The sequence below is a fragment of the Schistocerca serialis genome, chromosome 2, assembly GCF_023864345.2.
Source record: "Schistocerca serialis cubense isolate TAMUIC-IGC-003099 chromosome 2, iqSchSeri2.2, whole genome shotgun sequence".
Lineage (NCBI taxonomy): Eukaryota > Metazoa > Arthropoda > Insecta > Orthoptera > Acrididae > Schistocerca > Schistocerca serialis.
The window spans coordinates 870,431,428-870,451,195 of record NC_064639.1 but is presented as its reverse complement, the minus strand read 5'-3'; the positions used below and the strand labels follow the sequence as shown (position 1 = coordinate 870,451,195).

At 45.1% G+C, this 19,768-nt stretch overlaps 1 protein-coding gene across 1 annotated transcript in view; it reads left to right on the top strand.

The window, feature by feature from the left end:
- The window catches only part of LOC126456482 (sodium channel protein Nach-like), a 286,210-nt gene that overhangs the window by 187,566 nt on the left and 78,876 nt on the right, over positions 1 to 19,768 (top strand). Inside the window, exon 8 of the mRNA XM_050092232.1 lies at positions 8,347 to 8,623. Within this exon, the coding sequence (XP_049948189.1) occupies positions 8,347 to 8,623 (277 nt within the window). The remainder of the gene's footprint in view (positions 1 to 8,346; positions 8,624 to 19,768) is intronic.

Here is a 19,768-nt window from a genome sequence, read left to right as displayed (position 1 = left end):
CAGTTTTAATCTACAGGTCATAACCAATAGATTGTGGTCAGAGTCCACATCTGCCCCTGGAAATGTCTTACAATTTAAAACCTGGTTCCTAAATCTCTGCCTTACCATTATATAATCTATCTGATACCTTTTAGTATCTCCAGGGTTCTTCCATGTATACAACCTTCTTTCATGATTCTTAAACCAAGTGTTAGTTATGATTATGTTGTGCTCTGTGCAAAATTCTACCAGGCGGCTTCCTCTTTCATTTCTGTCCCCCAATCCATATTCACCTACTATGTTTCCTTCTCTCCCTTTTCCTACACTCGAATTACAGTCACCCATGACTATTAAATTTTCGTCTCCCTTCACAATCTGAATAATTTCTTTTATTTCATCATACATTTCTTCAATTTCTTCGTCATCTGCAGAGCTAGTTGGCATATAAACTTGTACTACTGTAGTAGGTGTGGGCTTCGTATCTATCTTGGCCACAATAATGCGTTCACTATGCTGTTTGTAGTAGATTACCCGCATTCCTATTTTCCTATTCATTATTAAACCTACTCCTGCATTACCCCTATTTGATTTTGTGTTTATAACCCTGTAGTCACCTGACCAGAAGTCTTGTTCCTCCTGCCACCGAACTTCACTAATTCCCACTATATCTAACTTCAACCTATCCATGGAATAGAGATCAAAATAAACATCATTTCCGCCCTTTCTATTGCTTATGAAAACAACACATTGCATGTTGTTCCAACATACAGTGAGACCTTCAGAGGTGGTGATACAGATTGCTGTACAGGCCAGTACCTCTAATATTTAGTAGCATGTCCTCTTTCATTGATGCATGCCTGTATTCGCCATGGCACACTATCCACAAGTTCATCAAGGCACTGTTGGTCCAGATTGTCCCACTCAATGGCGACTCGGCATAGATCGCTCAGAGTGGTTGGTGGGTCACGTCGTCCATAAACAGCTCTTTTCAGTTTCTCCCAGGCATGTTCGATAGCTTTCATGTCTGGAGAATATGCAGGCCACTAGTCGAGCGATGTCGTTATCCTAAAGGAAGTCATTCACAAGATGTGGACGATGGGGGTGCGAATTGTCTTCCATGAAGTCGAATGCCTCGCTAATATGCTGCCAATATGATTCAGCTATCAGTCGGAGGAAAGTATTCACGTATCGTACAGCCGTTATGGCGCCTTCCAAGACCACCAGCGGCGTACGTGGGCCCCACATAATGCCACCCCAAAACAACAGGGAACCTCCACCTTGCTGTGCTCGCTGGACTGTGTGTCTAAGGCGTTCAGCATGACCGGATTGCCTTCCAACACGTCTCCTACGATTGTCTGGTTGAAGGCATATGCGACACTCATCGGTGAAGAGAACATGATGCCAATTCTAAGCGGACCATTCGCCATGCTGCTGGGGTCATCTGTACCGCGCTGCATGGTGTCTTGGTTGCAAAGATGGACCTCGCCATGGATGTCAGGAGTGAAGTTGCGCATCATGCAGCCTATTGCGCACATTTTGAGTCGCAACACGACGTCCTATGGCTGCACGAAAAGCGTTATTCAACATGGTGGCGTTGCTGTCAGGGTTCCTCCGAGCTGTAATCCATAGGCAGCGGTCATCCACTGCAGTAGTAGCCCATGGGCGGCCTGAGCGAGGTACATCATCAACAGTTCCTGTCTCTCTGTATCTCCTCCATGCTTTGATTCACTCTGAGGGGCCTGGACACTTCCCTTGTTGAGAGCCCTTCCTGGTACAAAGTAAAATTGTGGACGTGATCGAACCGCGGTATTGACCGTCTAGGCATAGTTAACTACAGACTACGAGAGCCGTGTAACTCCTTTCTGGTGGAATCACTGGAACTGGCCAGTTGTCAGACCCCCCTCCGTGTAATAGGCGCTGCTCATGCATGGTTGTTTAAATCTTTGGGCCGGTTTAGTGACATCTCTGAACAGCCAAAGGAACTGTGTCTGTAATACAATATTCACAGTCAACGTCTATCTTCAGGAGTTCTGGGAACCGGGGTGATGCAAAAATTTTTTTTGATGTGTGTATATACACTCAGCGTGTTCGGTCAGAGGGTTAGCTGCCCTCTGTAATAAGAAGAAGTGACTGCATCAACAATGAACTTCAACGAGTGTCATGGGACGTCCGCCCCGAACAAATGTAACGAACAATAACGAACAAAATGAGATAAAAAAAGTGATCAACGTGTTTGACTGTCTTGTCCGGATCCAGGATCGATTCCCGGTACTGCCAAGGATTTTTCCTTCGTGGGTGGTCTGGAACGGGGCCACACACGATCATGATTCACGAAAAACGTACAAAACTGAAGCTGAAACGCATCCACAGTCAGCACTACCGTACAAAAATTTGCGACTGCACAAATTATCTCACACACTCTAGCGTTTTTGGTCCTCATTGACTGGCCTTGTTACGCTATCGACTTAGTCCAGCTTTTACGTATTGTAAGACTGACATTTGTGTAAATTTTACCTAACAATTTACTGAATTTTAACGTCATGCAATAAACAATTACTTCATTGTATTCGTCAGGCCTTCTGACCAGCAAACTAAAGTGCTTATAAGGGTTAAGTCCGCATCGAATTGCCAAAGTAATTAGCTTTATCTTAACGTTTACCAAAGTCTCTTTTCTTTCATTACCCTCAGAGGCACGTTTAAACTAATAATGTCAACGAGATAACTGGGGACGTAATAGTCCAGTCAGTAGAGAACAAGAAAGGTCGAATATCAGGACTAGTTTGTATAGTCGGATTTTTTTTCCAGTGATAAGGAGGAGTGTCACGAACAACATACTATAAATCTTACGTTAAGTTTCCTACAAAAAGGTTTTCTTCAGTTTTGTCTGTAGAACTAATAGTTTGTGCGTGGCGAACGAGAGCATATAAAAATATCGCGTGTTGTTGATATAGAATTACGGGGCACGGGTAGGGGCAGTTGAATCACGCTATATATGAACAAGACACTCTGATATTTATATGTTTGTAGTGATTTTCGTCTTTGTGCGCTATTAACCCTTTTGCCCCATGCCAACCCGGTTCAATCAATACGTTATAAACAGGATTTGCTTGCAAACACAACCGCCAATCTGTGAGGGTCCCTAAATGCTGTTTTGATCGTCTGAATGATACTCAGAATTGACCATCGACATTGCTGGAAACTGTAGAAATATGCATTTGATCCGCATGACGTAATTCTGACGTGGAGCATATCTTCGTAGAACGCGTCATGCAGCTGCATTCTTATTTACAGACGATCGTAAGAATGGACAGTATTTAACGCAGCTGTTGAAACAACACTCTTATTGACTCATCCCTATTCTGCTCGCCATTAAAATTGCAACGTCAATAAATAAAACACATGTGGTTACATCTCGGTGATTACACCACTTTTACTCGAATCTAATCATGACAGTCACCGTGCTAGTAAGTAGACTAACTGAAGACTCTCCAGAACTGTCCACGATAGCCCGCCTTCCACTGACGTGGCTTCTTTTATTATGGTGGCTTATGACGTAATCTCTACTGCGGCAAACATGCCCTACGTCAGAAATGCGTCATGTGAACGAAATGCATACTTCTGCAAGTTTCAGTAACGCCGAAGGCTAGTTTCCGGTATCATTCAGTGACTCAAAACAGCATTCAGGGACCCTCACAGATTGGCCGTTGTGTTTGCACGCGAATCCTGTTTATAACGTATGGATTGAACCGGGTTGGCATGGGGATACGAGGGTTAAAAACGCACAAAGACTAATATCGCTACAAACATATCAAAATCAATCAAAATCGCTAGCTTCAGCTAGCAAGTGTGCAAATGAACGAATTAACAGGTTATTGCAGTACGACAAATAATTCGACAAGTCAATCGTTTATTACTGAAAGCGTAATGGGTACAGAATCACACAGAAGTTGCAATAGAGGGAGCCATTTATTTTCACCTGTCTCGTAGACCTTTTTTTTCTTTCTCTTGTTGCCATGTTAAAATTAGCTTCTTTTCCCAAAACAGAGGTGTTGGGCGCAATTTCACTTCACTAACATGCTAATGGAGTTGTAGTTGCGACAGAATCCATGAACAGTCTACTATTAATCACACAGTTGAAATGAAATGAAATGAGCGTTTGGCGTCAATGGCCGGGAGGCCCCTCGCGGGGCAGGTCCGGCCGCCATATCGCAGGTCTTATTACATTCGGCGCCACATTGGGCGACCTGCACGCCGGATGGGGATGAAATGATGATGAACACAACACAACACCCAGTCCCTGAGCGGAGAAAATCTCCGACCCAGCCGGGAATCGAACCCGGGCCCAGAGGACGGCAATCCGTCACGCTGACCACTCAGCTACTGGGGCGGACATCACACAGTTGACGAGACGTAAGCAAATACTTTTTGAGAAGCTCATTCTCGGTATAAAAATAAAAGTGTGATTCCTTCATTTATGTTGTTACAAACAGATACTAATTCTCATTTCACCAGCTATCGATAGCCCATCGAAGAATTACTGTACGTATTTCACTGAAAAAATCTGTAGTCACTCTTTATCGTATATTGCACACACGAAAAGCTTGTGCTTGCTATAGAAACAAAAGTGTGATTCCTTCAATTATATTGTTACAAATACATACTAATTCCCATTTTACCAGCTATCGTTGGCCCTTCAAAAATTCATATTATTTTATTGAAAAAATCCTTCGTCACTCATATATCGGAGTAGATAAAGTCATCAGTCTCATCGGATTATGGAAGGACGGGGAAGGAAGTCGGCCGTGCCCTTTGAAAGGAACCATCCCGGCATTTGCCTGGAGCGATTTAGGGAAATCGCGGAAAACCTAAATCAGGATGGCCGGACGCGGGATTGAACCGTCGTCCTCCCGATTGCGAGTCCAGAGATAAAGTCAGCCATGCGGCAAAATGCTCTCCGCTTTGCAGTCATTCACTTGCCAAAAATTCGCTTCCGTATTTAACCGTTTATGAGACATGGGGAATGATACGAACATTTCACTTCCACCCTATCGTTTGCGCACACGATCGGAAGCGGGCCCACTACATACAATCCATTTGCTCTACAGTGGTGATATACATAGATCTCGTCTCAAGTTTAAAGAGAAATTCAATGTGCTAGCTCCATTTTGCATGTAACCATCTGTGAGCAAATATGCAACAGATTCAAATTCATCGCGACCCCTATTTTTCGTTACAAACTATTCGAATTTCGCCCAGTAACTTACTAAAAATATAGAAACATCGCAGTAACTATGACCGTTAGCGAAATGATAGGCAGTTCATCATGATGAATGATTTCTTTAAAATCATTTGAGAAACTCTGCAGTGCACTCGGTGTGCAAGCCTCCATTCCCACAGTGTATCCAGGGAAGGCCGAGGATGTTACGTTCCTAACGGATGGTACACAGCACAACAGGCGACGCTGCACCTTTGGAACAGAGGCGGTGAACTCGCCCAGCGCTGAGAATAAGGATGCCTTTCAGCACACAGACCAAGTAATTTTGCGCAAGCTCTAAATGGCAACACTGGGGTGATTGTTACATCGGGCCACTGTTTCTGTCACTGACTCGCTAGATGAATATGTATATTGAAAAAACTTACCCGACTGCAGCCTGGTGAACCCTCGGCGCCGGCCGCGGTGGCCGTGCGGTCTAGGCGCTGCAGTCCGGAACCGCGGGACGGCTACGGTCGCAGGTTCGAATCCTGCCTCGGGCATGGATGTGTGTGATGTCCTTAGGTTAGATAGGTTTAAGTAGTTCTAAGTTCTAGGGGACTGATGACCTAAGATGTTAAGTCCCATAGTGCTCATAGCGATTTGAACCATTTTTTTGAACCCTCGGCAACCCACAATATTTCTGCAGGTTATATTCAAGGCACATATGCAGTGAGAGAGCGCTCAGGAAGGAAATTAAAATCTCACTGTGGGGCATATATGCTGAAAGGCAAAATGCGCGCGCGCGCACACACACACACACACACACACACACACACACACACACACACACACAAGCGCGCACCCTGCAAACACTAACGCGAACACACAACCAAAGAAACGCCACCACACAACCAAAGATGACCATTTTAGTTAGCGATTGTGAATATTAATCGCCAAAGGGTGAGGTAGCAGTAACCCATCCCTCTGTTTGATTGGGGAGAGAACAGGATTCCAAGAAGATTTAAAACAAACTTCCATCTCTGTTTGTAACATCACCTGATAATTTAATCTTAACTGCTTCCTTCGTAACATTATCCCAATAGAAGTTCATACCAAAATCTCCATATTGTTATACACCACAGGATAACTAGTGCTAAGGAAACGTTCTAGAATAGCAGACTTGCTCGGCTGTTTTAAGCATGTGTGACACTTATGTTCAATACACTGGTCTTCAATGGACCTAATGGTCTGACCAACGTGTGACATGCCACAACTGCAAAAGATATGGTCGATACCCACCTTAAGCAACCGAGATCGTCCTTACAGGTCCTAAAAGGGCCTAAGCTAAGACGGTGGTCGAGACACAATTTGCACATCATATTTTCACGCAGTTCGGCCAACCTTGTTTGAAATTCTCCATGAGGCAAAAAGACCATACACTTTCGTTTCACCTCTGTATTATTATCACCACTCACCCGATGCATGGTTGGTCAACATTGTAATGCACAGTTGTTATATGACTTGCGATACAATGCATAAGTAACCCACATTGGTACAGCAAGTAGAAACTTACTCGAAGGAACTTAATTAGCCCGTGCTGGGAAGACAGCCATACAGAACTGATAGAATTACCTGCCATACTGCTCAGCGCAATACAAAGTGCAGCTTGCTCCATACAGCTGCATCACACTATACATGGGGCAGGAAATTTAGTCATCTGATGTGCCTCAAAAGGACTGCTTTATTTAGTTGAAGCAATGTCACATCCATCTCTGTAGTTGCTTACTCAGTAAAACTTTTACTGTCCGTGTAAGAAATTAAACCACTGTTTTGGCAGTTGCACGTGTTCTCTGCTATGCAATCTTTTCCATTCAATTTTGAGGAAACTGTTTGGCATAAAAAATGATTTTTTTAAATCTAATAGTCTGCTGCCACAGCTTGATAATCCTTTCGCTGTTGCCCACAGTTATTGTGATGCTTTGTAATTAAGTAATACATACCAAACAGTTTTAAAAGCTTTGCAGCAAAAAATGTAGCCGCTGGTCAATTTATGTTTGGTGCATTGTAGGTGATACTATGCTGTATGCCAAATGCAGCTACCATTTCGAAATTCTTTTTAATGCTCGAAGGTGAATCATACCTCTTTTCTGTGTTGACTAGATGTATGGCATACTTGGAAGTTGTTTGTGACGAGGCAGAAAGCGATGTGCCACACCTGCTGTGTCCTGTTGTTTGTCGTATCACTCATGTGAGAATACGAGTGTCACAGAGGTAATCGTCCTGTGCATGACCTCAATTGCAACATGTCGCATTGCATCTCACATCACCTCAATCATAACCATGCGTTAAGACACGAAAACAATAGTTTTCTGAATATATAAATTTGACACAACTTTTTCGAGATGTGTTGAGTTTCACTTACTTTTTATTCAGTAATCAGTTCCAGGAAGAAATAGGTGAAGTTGCGATGGGGAGCCTCTGTCACTTTTTACTGGCAATCTGTTTATGGAAGATTTTGAGTAATGTCCCATTGGTGGCTTTCAAATCTGCATGCTTTTACAGATGTGAAGACAATGTTTTTATTGTCTGTCTTCATGGAAGTGAGAATTTAAATGGATGTTTAGAATATCTGACTTCAATCCAACCGAATATTCAACGCACGATGGAGGTGGAAAAAGGTGGCTGCCTTCCCTTCCTTGATGTGTTGGCCAAATGGAAGGCTGGTGGTACATCGAGACAAGCCATTTATAGGAAGCCAACTCATAATGATTTGTATCCTCACTCTGATGGTTTTCACCATTGTGCTCTGTGTGAAGGGGTTCTCATTCCTTGTTTCATAAGACCACGTCATCTCAGGCCCTGAAAGTTTGCCAGCTGAGTTAGCCCACCTTGAAGTCACCTTTCATCAGTATGGTTATAGTGAAAGACACATTTGTATTTCCTCAGTGAAAATCGCAACTTAATGTAACACTTGCTGTGTTAGCTTTATACCAACACTAATGAACAACTACATTGGTTAAGTGCCTTGGCTATACCTAAGGTAGTTTGTAACACTAAATGTTCAAGTCATTCACTATGGTCAGACACAGCACACTGCCCCTTGCCACTGTACGCAGCACCAGCAAGCCCACCTTGTTTATGTGCAGCAAGCGCTGCTGATGTGGTCTGTCCAGATGCTGGTGCATGGGCCGGATGACTTCCCTGAGGAGTCGCTGCTGGAGAAGGTGCTGCCCCCGGGCCGCGAGCTGCTGCTGCGGCTGTCGGCCACGTTGTCATATTGCACGCGCGCAGTGCAGTCGGTGGCGCCGCAGGTGCGCGGCTGCGTCTTCCCCGAGGAGCGCCACCTGCAGCTCTTCTCCAGCTACAGTGCTGCCAACTGCCTGGCCCAGTGCCGCGCCGATGCCATCGCACGCCTCTGCCACTGCATGCCCTTCTACTACAGCAGTGCTGGTCAGTATGTCCACATCCTCTGCCTGGGAGACTGAGGATGAACCGACGAAAAATTAACGTTCCTAAACCACTGAGTGTACAGAACTGGCTATTACATAGTAGGAAAGAGCAAATCAAAATGTTACACTGGTTGGTAGAAGTGATATAATGCATGTGTTAAGAGTAGCGAGGACTGTACAAGGATAAGTCATTAAGTGACAAGATTTTCATACATATACTGCTGAGCCTAAATATTACGACCTCTGTATCTACACTCCGCAAGCTGCCTTGCAATATGCGGCGGAGGGTACTTTGTGTAGCACCATCACTTTACCCTTTTCATGTACCAGAATCAAATACACTTATGCTCAAAAAATTAAGGATAATTGTAGAATGTGGTGCGACACAACGTGCCACTACACAAAATTGGCGCTAACAGCATAGGCACATAGGGAACACTCATGACATAGATCTGTAGTCCATGTTATTGGTGGTAAGTGGAGAAAACTGTCCCGAAATACATGTACTACAAAATGCTGCTGTTTCCTGTGCATGTGGGATATGATCACCATGCACACATACACAAGCCGCACAATGGGTTGGCACACTCTGGATCAGGTGGTCGAGCAGCTGCTGGTGTATATCCTCCCATTTTTGCACCAGTGCCTGTCGGAGCTCCTGAAGTGTCCTAGGGGTTTGAAGACGTGCAGCGATACATTGACCGGGAGCATCCCAGACGTGCTCGATGGGGTTTAGGTATGGAGAACAGGCGGGCCACTCCATTCGCCTGATATCTTCTGTTTCAAGGTATTCCTCCACAATGGCAGCTTGGTGGGGGCATGCGTTTTCATCCATCAGGAGGAAGGTGGGACCCACTGCACCCCTGAAAAAGGAGGACATACTGGTGCAAAATGATGTCTCGATACACCTGACCTGTTACAGGTCTTCTGTCAAAGACATGCAGGGTTGTACGTGCACCAATCGTAATCCCACCCCACACCATCAAACCATGACCTCGATACAGGTCCCTTTCAAGGACATTAAGGGGTTGATATCTGGTTCCTGGTTCACGCCAGATGACAACCTGGCGAGAATCACTGTTCAAATTCTACCTGGACTCGTCCGTGAACATAACCTGGGACCACTGTTCCACTGACTTAACGGGCTCTCCTGTGTCCAGGGGCCAGTGGAATGCACCTTGCAGGTCTCTGGGCGAATATACCATGTCTGTTCAGTCGTCTGTAGACTGTGTGTCTGGAGATAACTGTTCCAGTGGCTGTGGTAATGTCCCGAGCAAGGCTACCTCCAGTACTCTGTGGCCGTCTGCAGGCACTGATAGTGAGATATCGGTCTTCTTGTGGTGTTGTACACTGTGAACGTCCTGTAATGTAGCGCCTGGACATGTTTCCTGCCTGCTGGAATCGTCGTCATAATCTTGAGATCACACTTTGTTGCACATGGAGGGCTCGTGCTATGACCTGCTACATTTGACCAGCCTCTAGTTGCCCTAGTAATCTACCCCTCATAACGTCTTCAATATGTGTTCTTTGAGCCATTTTCAACACACAGTCACCATTAGCACGTCTGAAAACGTCTTCACACTTCCTCGCTGCACCGTACTCTGACGTGCACCAACGCACCTCTGCATATGTGGACTGCTGCCAGCGCCACCGTGCAATGACTGCAGGTCAGATGCACTGCATGGTCATACACCGAGGTGATTTAAATCCGCAATCCGCCCGCCAGAGCGTTGTTTCTCCATGTATCAGCATTATCCTTAATTTATGAGCATGAGTGTAGATTGCAGGCAGATCGATTAGTGGTAAGCCATCGTGTGAGCTCAGATCTATCTAGTTTCATCTTCATGGTCTTCTCACAAGATATACACTCCTGGAAATGGAAAAAAGAACACATTGACACCGGTGTGTCAGATCCACCATACTTGCTCCGGACACTGCGAGAGGGCTGTACAAGCAATGATCACACGCACGGCACAGCGGACACACCAGGAACTGCGGTGTTGGCCGTCGAATGGTGCTAGCTGCGCAGCATTTGTGCACCGCCGCCGTCAGTGTCAGCCAGTTTGCCGTGGCGTACGGAGCTCCATCGCAGTCTTTAACACTGGTAGCATGCCGCGACAGCGTGGACGTGAACCGTATGTGCAGTTGACGGACTTTGAGCGAGGGCGTATAGTGGGCATGCGGGAGGCCGGGTGGACGTACCGCCGAATTGCTCAACACGTGGGGCGTGAGGTCTCCACAGTACATCGATGTTGTCGCCAGTGGTCGGCGGAAGGTGCACGTGCCCGTCGACCTGGGACCGGACCGCAGCGACGCACGGATGCACGCCAAGACCGTAGGATCCTACGCAGTGCCGTAGGGGACCGCACCGCCACTTCCCAGCAAATTAGGGACACTGTTGCTCCTGGGGTATCGGCGAGGACCATTCGCAACCGTCTCCATGAAGCTGGGCTACGGTCCCGCACACCGTTAGGCCGTCTTCCGCTCACGCCCCAACATCGTGCAGCCCGCCTCCAGTGGTGTCGCGACAGGCGTGAATGGAGGGACGAATGGAGACGTGTCGTCTTCAGTGATGAGAGTCGCTTCTGCCTTGGTGCCAATGATGGTCGTATGCGTGTTTGGCGCCGTGCAGGTGAGCGCCACAATCAGGACTGCATACGACTGAGGCACACAGGGCCAACAACCGGCATCAAGGTGTGGGGAGCGATCTCCTACACTGGCCGTACACCACTGGTGATCGTCGAGGGGACACTGAATAGTGCACGGTACATCCAAACCGTCATCGAACCCATCGTTCTACCATTCCTAGACCGGCAAGGGAACTTGCTGTTCCAATAGGACAATGCACGTCCGCATGTATCCCGTGCCACCCAACGTGCTCTAGAAGGTGTAAGTCAACTACCCTGGCCAGCAAGATCTCCGGATCTGTCCCCCACTGAGCATGTTTGGGACTGGATGAAGCGTCGTCTCACGCGGTCTGCACGTCCAGCACGAACGCTGGTCCAACTGAGGCGCCAGGTGGAAATGGCATGGCAAGCCGTTCCACAGGACTACATCCAGCATCTCTACGATCGTCTCCATGGGAGAATAGCAGCCTGCATTGCTGCGAAAGGTGGATATACACTGTACTAGTGCCGACATTGTGCATGCTCTGTTGCCTGTGTCTATGTGCCTGTGGTTCTGTCAGTGTGATCATGTGATGTATCTGACCCCAGGAATGTGTCAATAAAGTTTCCCCTTCCTGGGACAATGAATTCACGGTGTTCTTATTTCAATTTCCAGGAGTGTACATAGGAGAAAACAATACATTAATCGATTCTTCTAGGAAAGTACGCTCTTGGAACTTTAACAATAGACTGCACGTTGGTGCAGAACACCTCTGTTGCAGCTTCTACCACTGGAGTTCGCCGAGCATCTCCATGACACCTCCGCACTTACTAAATGGACCTGTAACAAAACATGTTCCTGTTCTTTCGATCTTCTCATTGTCCTCTTTCAGTCGAAACTGGTTCGAATCCCAGAATGACAAGGAAGATCATTGGTCATACGAGTGTTCATAAACTACTTCCTTTGTTGACAGACCACACTTCCTGAGGATTCTTGCAATTAATCTCAGTCTGGCATTTGCCTTACCCATGATTAATTTTATGTGCTCATTCCACATCATAGCGCTTTTTATGCATACTTATAGATATAAGGAAGTAACTGGTGCCGGTAATCATAAAATAATGGTGCTTTCTGACTATTCATGCGCAATACATTACGTTTTTTATGTTTAGGGTAAGTCTCAACTATCTGTACCAAAGTGTACAAGTGTTACTGCATTTCGCTACAAATTTCTCCAGTCTAGTCAAACAGCTGGTCTGAAATTTCAGAACTCATACATCGTTCAGTAGGTGGCAGTAGAGGTACAAAATACAGTATGTGATCAAAAGAATCCGGATACCCCCAAAAACATAGTTTTTCATATTAGGTGCATTGTGCTGCCACCTACTGCCAGGTACTCCACATCAGCGACCTCAGTAGTCATTACACATCGTTAGAGAGCAGGATGGGGCGTTCTGCGGAATCCACGGACTTCGAAAGTGATAAGGTGATTGTGTGTCACTTGTGTCATACGTCCGTACGCGAGATTTCCACACTCCTAAACCTCCCTAGGTCCACTGTTTCCGATGTGATAATTAAGTGGAAACGTGATGGGACACGTACAGCACAAAAGTGTACAGGCCAACCTCATCTGTTGAATGACAGAGATCGCCGACAGTTCAAGAGGGTCGTAATGTGTAACAGGCATACATCTATCCATACTATAACACAGGAATTCCAAACTTCATCAGGATCCACTGCAAGTACTATGGCAGTTAGGCGGGAGGTGAGAAAACTTGGATTTCATGGTCGAGTGGCTGCTCACAAGCCACACATCACGTCGGTAAATGCTAAATGACGCCTCGCTTGGTGGAAGGAGCGTAAACATTAGACGATTGAACAGTGAAAAAGCGTTGTGTGGAGTGACGAATCACGGTACACAATGTGGCGACCCGATGGCAGGGTGTGGGTAAGGCGAATGCGCAGTGAACGTCGTCTTCCAGCGTTCTAGACCCAACAGTAAAATTCGGAGGTGGTGTTGTTATGGTGTGGTCGTGTTTTTCATGGAGGGGGTTGCACCCCTCGTTGTTTTACGTGTCACGATCACAGCACAGGCCTACATTGACGTTTTAAGCGCCTTCTTGCTTCCCACTGGTGAAGAGCAATTCGGGGATGGCGGCTGCATCTTTCAACACGATCGAGCATCTGTTCATAATGCACGGTCTGTGGCGGAGTGGTTGGACGACAATAACATCTCTGTTATGGACTGTCCCGCACAGAGTCCTGACCTGAATCATACAGAACCCTTTGGGATGTTTTGGAACGCCGACTTCGAGCCAGGCCTGACCGACCGACATCGATACCTGTCCTCAGTGCAGTACTCCATGAAGAATGGACTGTCATCCCCCAAGAAACCTTCGAGAATCTGATTGAACGTATACCTGCGAGAGTGGAAGATGTCATCAAGGCTAAGGGTGGGACAACACCATATTGATTTCCAGCATCACTGAACGAGGGTGCCACGAACTTGTAAATGATTTTCAGCCAGTTGAACGGATGTTTTTGATCACATAGTGTATTTCCCGATACACCTTGCATTGTTGCTAAATTTCCTGCCCAATCTCCCACCCCACCTAACCCCAAGATATATATGTGGCAATGTCGCACTGACATCATGGCAGGAAATTTAAATTTTTGGCAGGAAACAGATCATTGGGCTACCTCCACTAGCCTAAGTCCCCCCACCCATCGCCCCAGTCCTATGACGTCACGTCACTTCAGAGACATAGAGCTACTGTGGTGCTCATAACTCTTATTTTCAGCCGGCCTGGGTGGCCGAGCGATTCTAGGCGCTTCAGTCTGGAATTGCGTGACTGCTACGGTCGCAGGTTCGAATCCTGCCTCGGGCATGGATGTGTGTGATGTCCTTAGGTTAGATAGGTTTAAGTAGTTCTGAGTTCTAGGGGACTAATGACCTCAGAAGTTAAGTCCCATAGTGCTCAGAGCCATTTTTTTCTTATTTTCACTGATGGAGTCACAGACATTAAGACACCTATTTTTTTATTTTCCTCACTTTTCGAAGCATAGTTCTACAGCAGTAAACCCACTGTTATCTAGGCACAGATGGGAAAATCTGAACAATTACATATCTAAAAGTTCATGACATATTTCGAAACCCCACAACAGATCGCAAAAAAGGAAAGACACAAGAGATCGAATGTCTAAAAGATTCTCTCAGAATGTATTGTACTGATGAGAAAAATGGCTGGAATTTTTGGTGAATTTCCAGTGTCCTGCAAATGCTAGTCTGGAGATACTCTAAGGCTCCAGTGATGAGTGGGGGACAGCATCCAACCTGTCTGAACCAGAGGAGGCTGGTCTGTCTGAATGATCGAACAGAACTTTCTGTAGATGTCCTGTTCTGCCCACATCAGTAGGGGGACAACCTATGTGTGGCCCCACTGACATCATCCAATATAGCGGCCGTGACGTCACCTGATCACGCGAGTACGTGACGTCAACTGATGACGCAGTTGTCGTCCAAGATGGCTGCTGTGACGTCAACTATTGACGTGAGTACCGTTATCCAAGTTGGCCGCTTTTGGCGAGAAAGAACCACGCCCCCCTGGGGGGAATTTCGAATTTTGGAGGGAAGATAGGTCAATTGGGCTACCTCTACTAACCTAGGAAAATGGCGGGAAAAAAAGGCGCTTGGGCTACCTCCACTAACCTACATCATCCGACGGCCACCTATTCCTAGGAACTGGTCTGTGCTGGACATAAGTCTTTATTTTCAGTCTTTATTCTTTTTGGTGGGAAATACGTTCAACTGACTAGAGGCTGGTGTTGGACAGAGAGGAGTTAAAAAAAGTATTTTACCTGCAAGCATTTAGCATCTTTCTCTCTTTGACGTCAGAGTTCACTACACATGCCTACTAAAAATCAGCCTACAGCCCAGCTAACCGAAGCCAATACACACTGTCACAGCTGATGGAAAAAAATGCATCACGCTTATAATTACACTTCGAAATAGTCCCGAAAAAAAAACCAGCACTCGCATTGAATGGGTCGTAATGCATCACATGCACTGGGGAAAATCGCCGTCCTAAAAGACTGCAGTAGAACATGTGTTCTCGGGGTGGAGCAACTCAGTCGACAGCCTCGCAGACCATGCCAGCCGCCACATGCGTAGATACGATCATGCTTCAGCAACACAAAAGCTGGTACAGTTAACTAGGAGATAAAAGGGGAGCATTCCCCAAATGCGTCTTGGTCGTCGAAAGTATAGTGGCGCAGCCATCCCTAATGGCTACGAGGCGCTGCTGTCATAGACAGAGATGTACAAATTCCCATTGCAGCCTGCTTGCCCCTAGCTCCTCTACAACCATTCATGCAGGTCAGCCTGCCGCGACGTAAACACAAGAGTACGCATGTACTGAGGCATAGTGGGTAATGCGACCGACTTGGGCTCCCGCAAGCCCGGGCTACCTGGGTTCCCGCAGGCCTGCCAAGCTTCACGGGACCCGCTCAGCTTGCTGCGCCTGACAACAGGTTGCGCTGTCAAGCTACCGTGACTAGAGTCTCAAGTATGTTACGACATGTGTGCAAATTTGATAAGCAGTTCCCTCACTCCGGAAATTTCTTGAAAGAGGACAAAGATTTAGTGGCCGAAAATGGCGTCGAAATGTGTGCTAAGGACCTGAGACCATTTAGCAGTATAGAGGGAGAAGGATTTCATGGTAACCCGCAAACGATGTCAAAATCTTTTGTAAGGTACTCTTTTCCATGCACTGTCCGAAATATTATGTAGACAGTAATGTTCCTCTTGATGGTCAAGTGTGCAAAATTTCTTCAAGATCGGAATAAAACTGTAGGTTGGTGTAGAAGTGTGTAAGTAAAGTATCCTCCGCCATGTACCATTCAGAATTTTAAGCAGACAGCGCCCTTCATCCTGCTTTGAATATCAAGTATGCCAAATTTCATCAAGATCGGAATAAAAACGTACAATTTGTCGAATTCCGTTAGGTAAAGTAACCTCTGCCATGCACCCTACGAAATTTTAAGTAGACTGTGACCTTCCTCTTGGTTTCAAGGTATAGTACAAAATTTCACCAAGATTGTATGCAATACAAACACACGGACACAATGAAAACACACTTTCAGTTTTTCTGAAATTTTCCAAATTTTCGGTCGATTTTCGAAAAATTTTATTTCATAAAAACCTTGTCCTGAGAATTACGAACACAGCAAAAAAAAAAATTTGCCGAATTGGTCCAGCCGTTCTCGAGTGTTACGCTTATCAACGCATTTGGCAATTCATTTTTATTTATATAGATAATAAGCCCGAAATATACGCGTAAAGGAAGAATGTCCAAATAAAACTGAATATTTTTTGACCTGAAATTAATATATATATAATGTTAGGGTTTGTCTTTTGGTGCTCAGGTAAAATAAAAACTTTTAATTAACGTTCATAGTACGACAATGAAGCGTGCAGACTAAACGGCTGCGTAGCGCAGCTCGGCAGTAACATGGGAAGGCAAGCAAGTTTCCCGCAGCCTGCCCGGGTTGGGTTGTGCTTGGCTTGGCTGGGAGTGAAGCAGCCTGCCCGTTCTGTTGACAACGCGCGGCGGCCTGCCCGCCTGGCCACCGGGCAAGCATGGGCGGGTTAAAAGCGGAACATGTACACCTCTAGTCATAGACTATACAGGTCCCCAATGCCTCTCGTTCTGCAGTGGAAAACACTTTTGTTTAATGTCATGCAGGACGCTCTGGCAGGGACTGGCTGAAGGCCACAGTATCGTAGAGAACCCACCTGCCATTCTGCAAGGAATTATTTAACATCAACTCGACTCATATAATAAAGCAACTATTAAAAAAACATTCGCAACCATAATAAATGTCCTCTTTCCACATAAATAGACAAAGTCCAGTTTCATTTAGTTTTATGAGCAAAATTGGTATAGTTTTTTACATTCGACTGAGAAGACATTTACGTGAAAACTCGAAAAAGAAAACAGGAAACCAATACCTCCACTCACGAATACCGACATCAATGATGTAGCAGATTCCAAATCAGCTCTATAATTTACAAAGTCAAATAAGGTGTTTGTCAATCTAGAGAACCAGCAAACATGTCTTGCACCTGCTAGATGCACACACCACAATCGATCTTCTATCAACTAAATAAAGATGTGAAATGCGAAGAAGCAGTCAGTGGAACAATTTACATGGGAGGGAATAATGGCCCAACACAAACACACATCCATATTCAATCATCTCAAATTTCCACTTGATCACGAAAGCTGTCCAACACATACTAAGTATTAGTTCGCTATTCGGCCATCTAGAGGACTACACGGTTAAGTCAACTACATTCCTGCATTGCAACAGCCCTCTCCATTTGGACGACCCCTACCATTAGCGAGAAATGTGAATCATTCCCGTCACAGGCCATGCATAGACAGAATCATCCTACAAAATCGAACACACATATGTTTGATGGCTATACTTACAATTAAATGTTACGATTGCAGTTTCAGTTGAATGACATTTGAGAATGAGAGAAGTATCGGAAATGCACCCTGATGATGGCTCTGGAAATAGAAATATCTGTAGCATTCTTATGACTTGACATACTCTATCCTTTGCTATCACAGTATTCCACGTCAAATCCATACCTTCCTTACTCCTGGACATAGTCATCTCCTTTGCACATGTTGGAACACAAACACATACTTTATAAACCTGATGCTCATGGTGAAGCTACCACACATCCCCAACTACTAAGTACCATACGACGTCAGTAACTGATTGCTGACAATACGAAATAATACTGACTGAAAATAAAACATTGGTGAGCATGTTTCATAAGTTTTTCTTGGGAGTGGTACCACTGCGTCTTAGAAAGAGAGGTTTAATCGTCTTACAAACTGTCATATGTTAAAATACACAACCATATTACCATCACAAGTGGTCTTGGTTCTACAGGTGCATACAAGTATCCATATTAAAAGCTACAGTGGCTTTATAAATCAAGGTATGAGATTACCTCTGAAATAGGTAGCTTTTTGTCCAGACAAATACCGTGACCCTGAATATAGACGGTGATTGCTGAAGTATACAGTATCAGAACAACTGTGTGGTTACACGTAGCCTACAGTGCAACCACATAATAAAATTACCCAATTTAGAAAGTGGTTCGGCTAAGGAATGTGGTATGAAACCGGTACTTGCAACTCCCTCACGCCGCCACTGCTATATATTTCTCCAGTATTTGTAGCACATTCTGTCTCGATGCCATGTCAGAGGTTTGCTGATGTATCAACTGGGCTACAGGCAATGTTTGATTGAGAAGGATCACAAACAGTAGATTGTGTGCTGATTGAGGTCATAAGAAATGTACACTAGCTTTTCAGATCTCTAGTGCTACACTCTGCTCTAGAAATTCTGTCTGGTTCAAAAATGGTTCAAATGGCTCTGAGCACTATGTGACTTAACTTCTGAGGGCATCAGTGCCCTAGAAATTAGAACTACTTAAACCTAACAAACCTAAGGACATCACGCACATCCATGCCTGAGGCAGGATTCGAACATGCGACCGTAGCAGTCGCACGGCTCCAGACTGTAGCACCTAGAACTGCTCGGCCACCCCGGCCGGCTAAATGCTGTCTGAGATTTGGAATCAAGTCCCCCCATTCAAGCACACACCTGCATTGGATCTTCTAGAGAAGTCCTTTACTGATTAAAACCATTAGTGTATCATATTTTTGGCACCCTCATATCTCGAAACGAGTCACCTTTCTCAATCCTATCTGCTACAGTAACATTCCAACCTTGTTTTAGGTAGTCCCTATGCATCTTGCAACTGCTGCCATTTCTGCAGCTTTACACATGTGATCGTTCCAATTTAAGTCAAAACTGATTAGGAGTCAGAGGAAACTATAACTACAACCTTCTGCAACCTATGTAGAACCAGGCTAAGCTGAATTACTGCAACAGTTAATAATGGAGAATACCTTTTCATTTCATTTATTTATTGGTCCATTTGATTCATTACATACTTAAACAGTACATTGAATATAGGACAAGTCAAAATTGCGACTGAAGCAGAAACACACACACACACACACACACACACACACACACACACACACACACACACACAGAGAGAGAGAGAGAGAGAGAGAGAGAGAGAGAGAGAGAGAGAGAGCATGACAAAATTAATTACAGATAACAATCATAAATTACCAGTGAGAAATATAGCAATTTGAATTTAACCATTATTACATAATCATTGTTTACAAGGCTATTTTTTGTAATTTAAAAATTCTTTTACAGAGTAAAACCATTTTTCCACTAGAAATGACTTAAGATTATGTTTAAAAAAAAATTTATGTTGCTGCGATTTTAAATCACTGGGTAGGCTGTTATATAGCTGAACTGTTACCTGTGATACACTTTTTTGGTACAGTGCTGTTCTACACTGTGACATGTGGAAATTATTAGTGTTTCTTGTGCTGTGACTGTGTATATGCTTATTTTGTTGAAGATGTCCAGT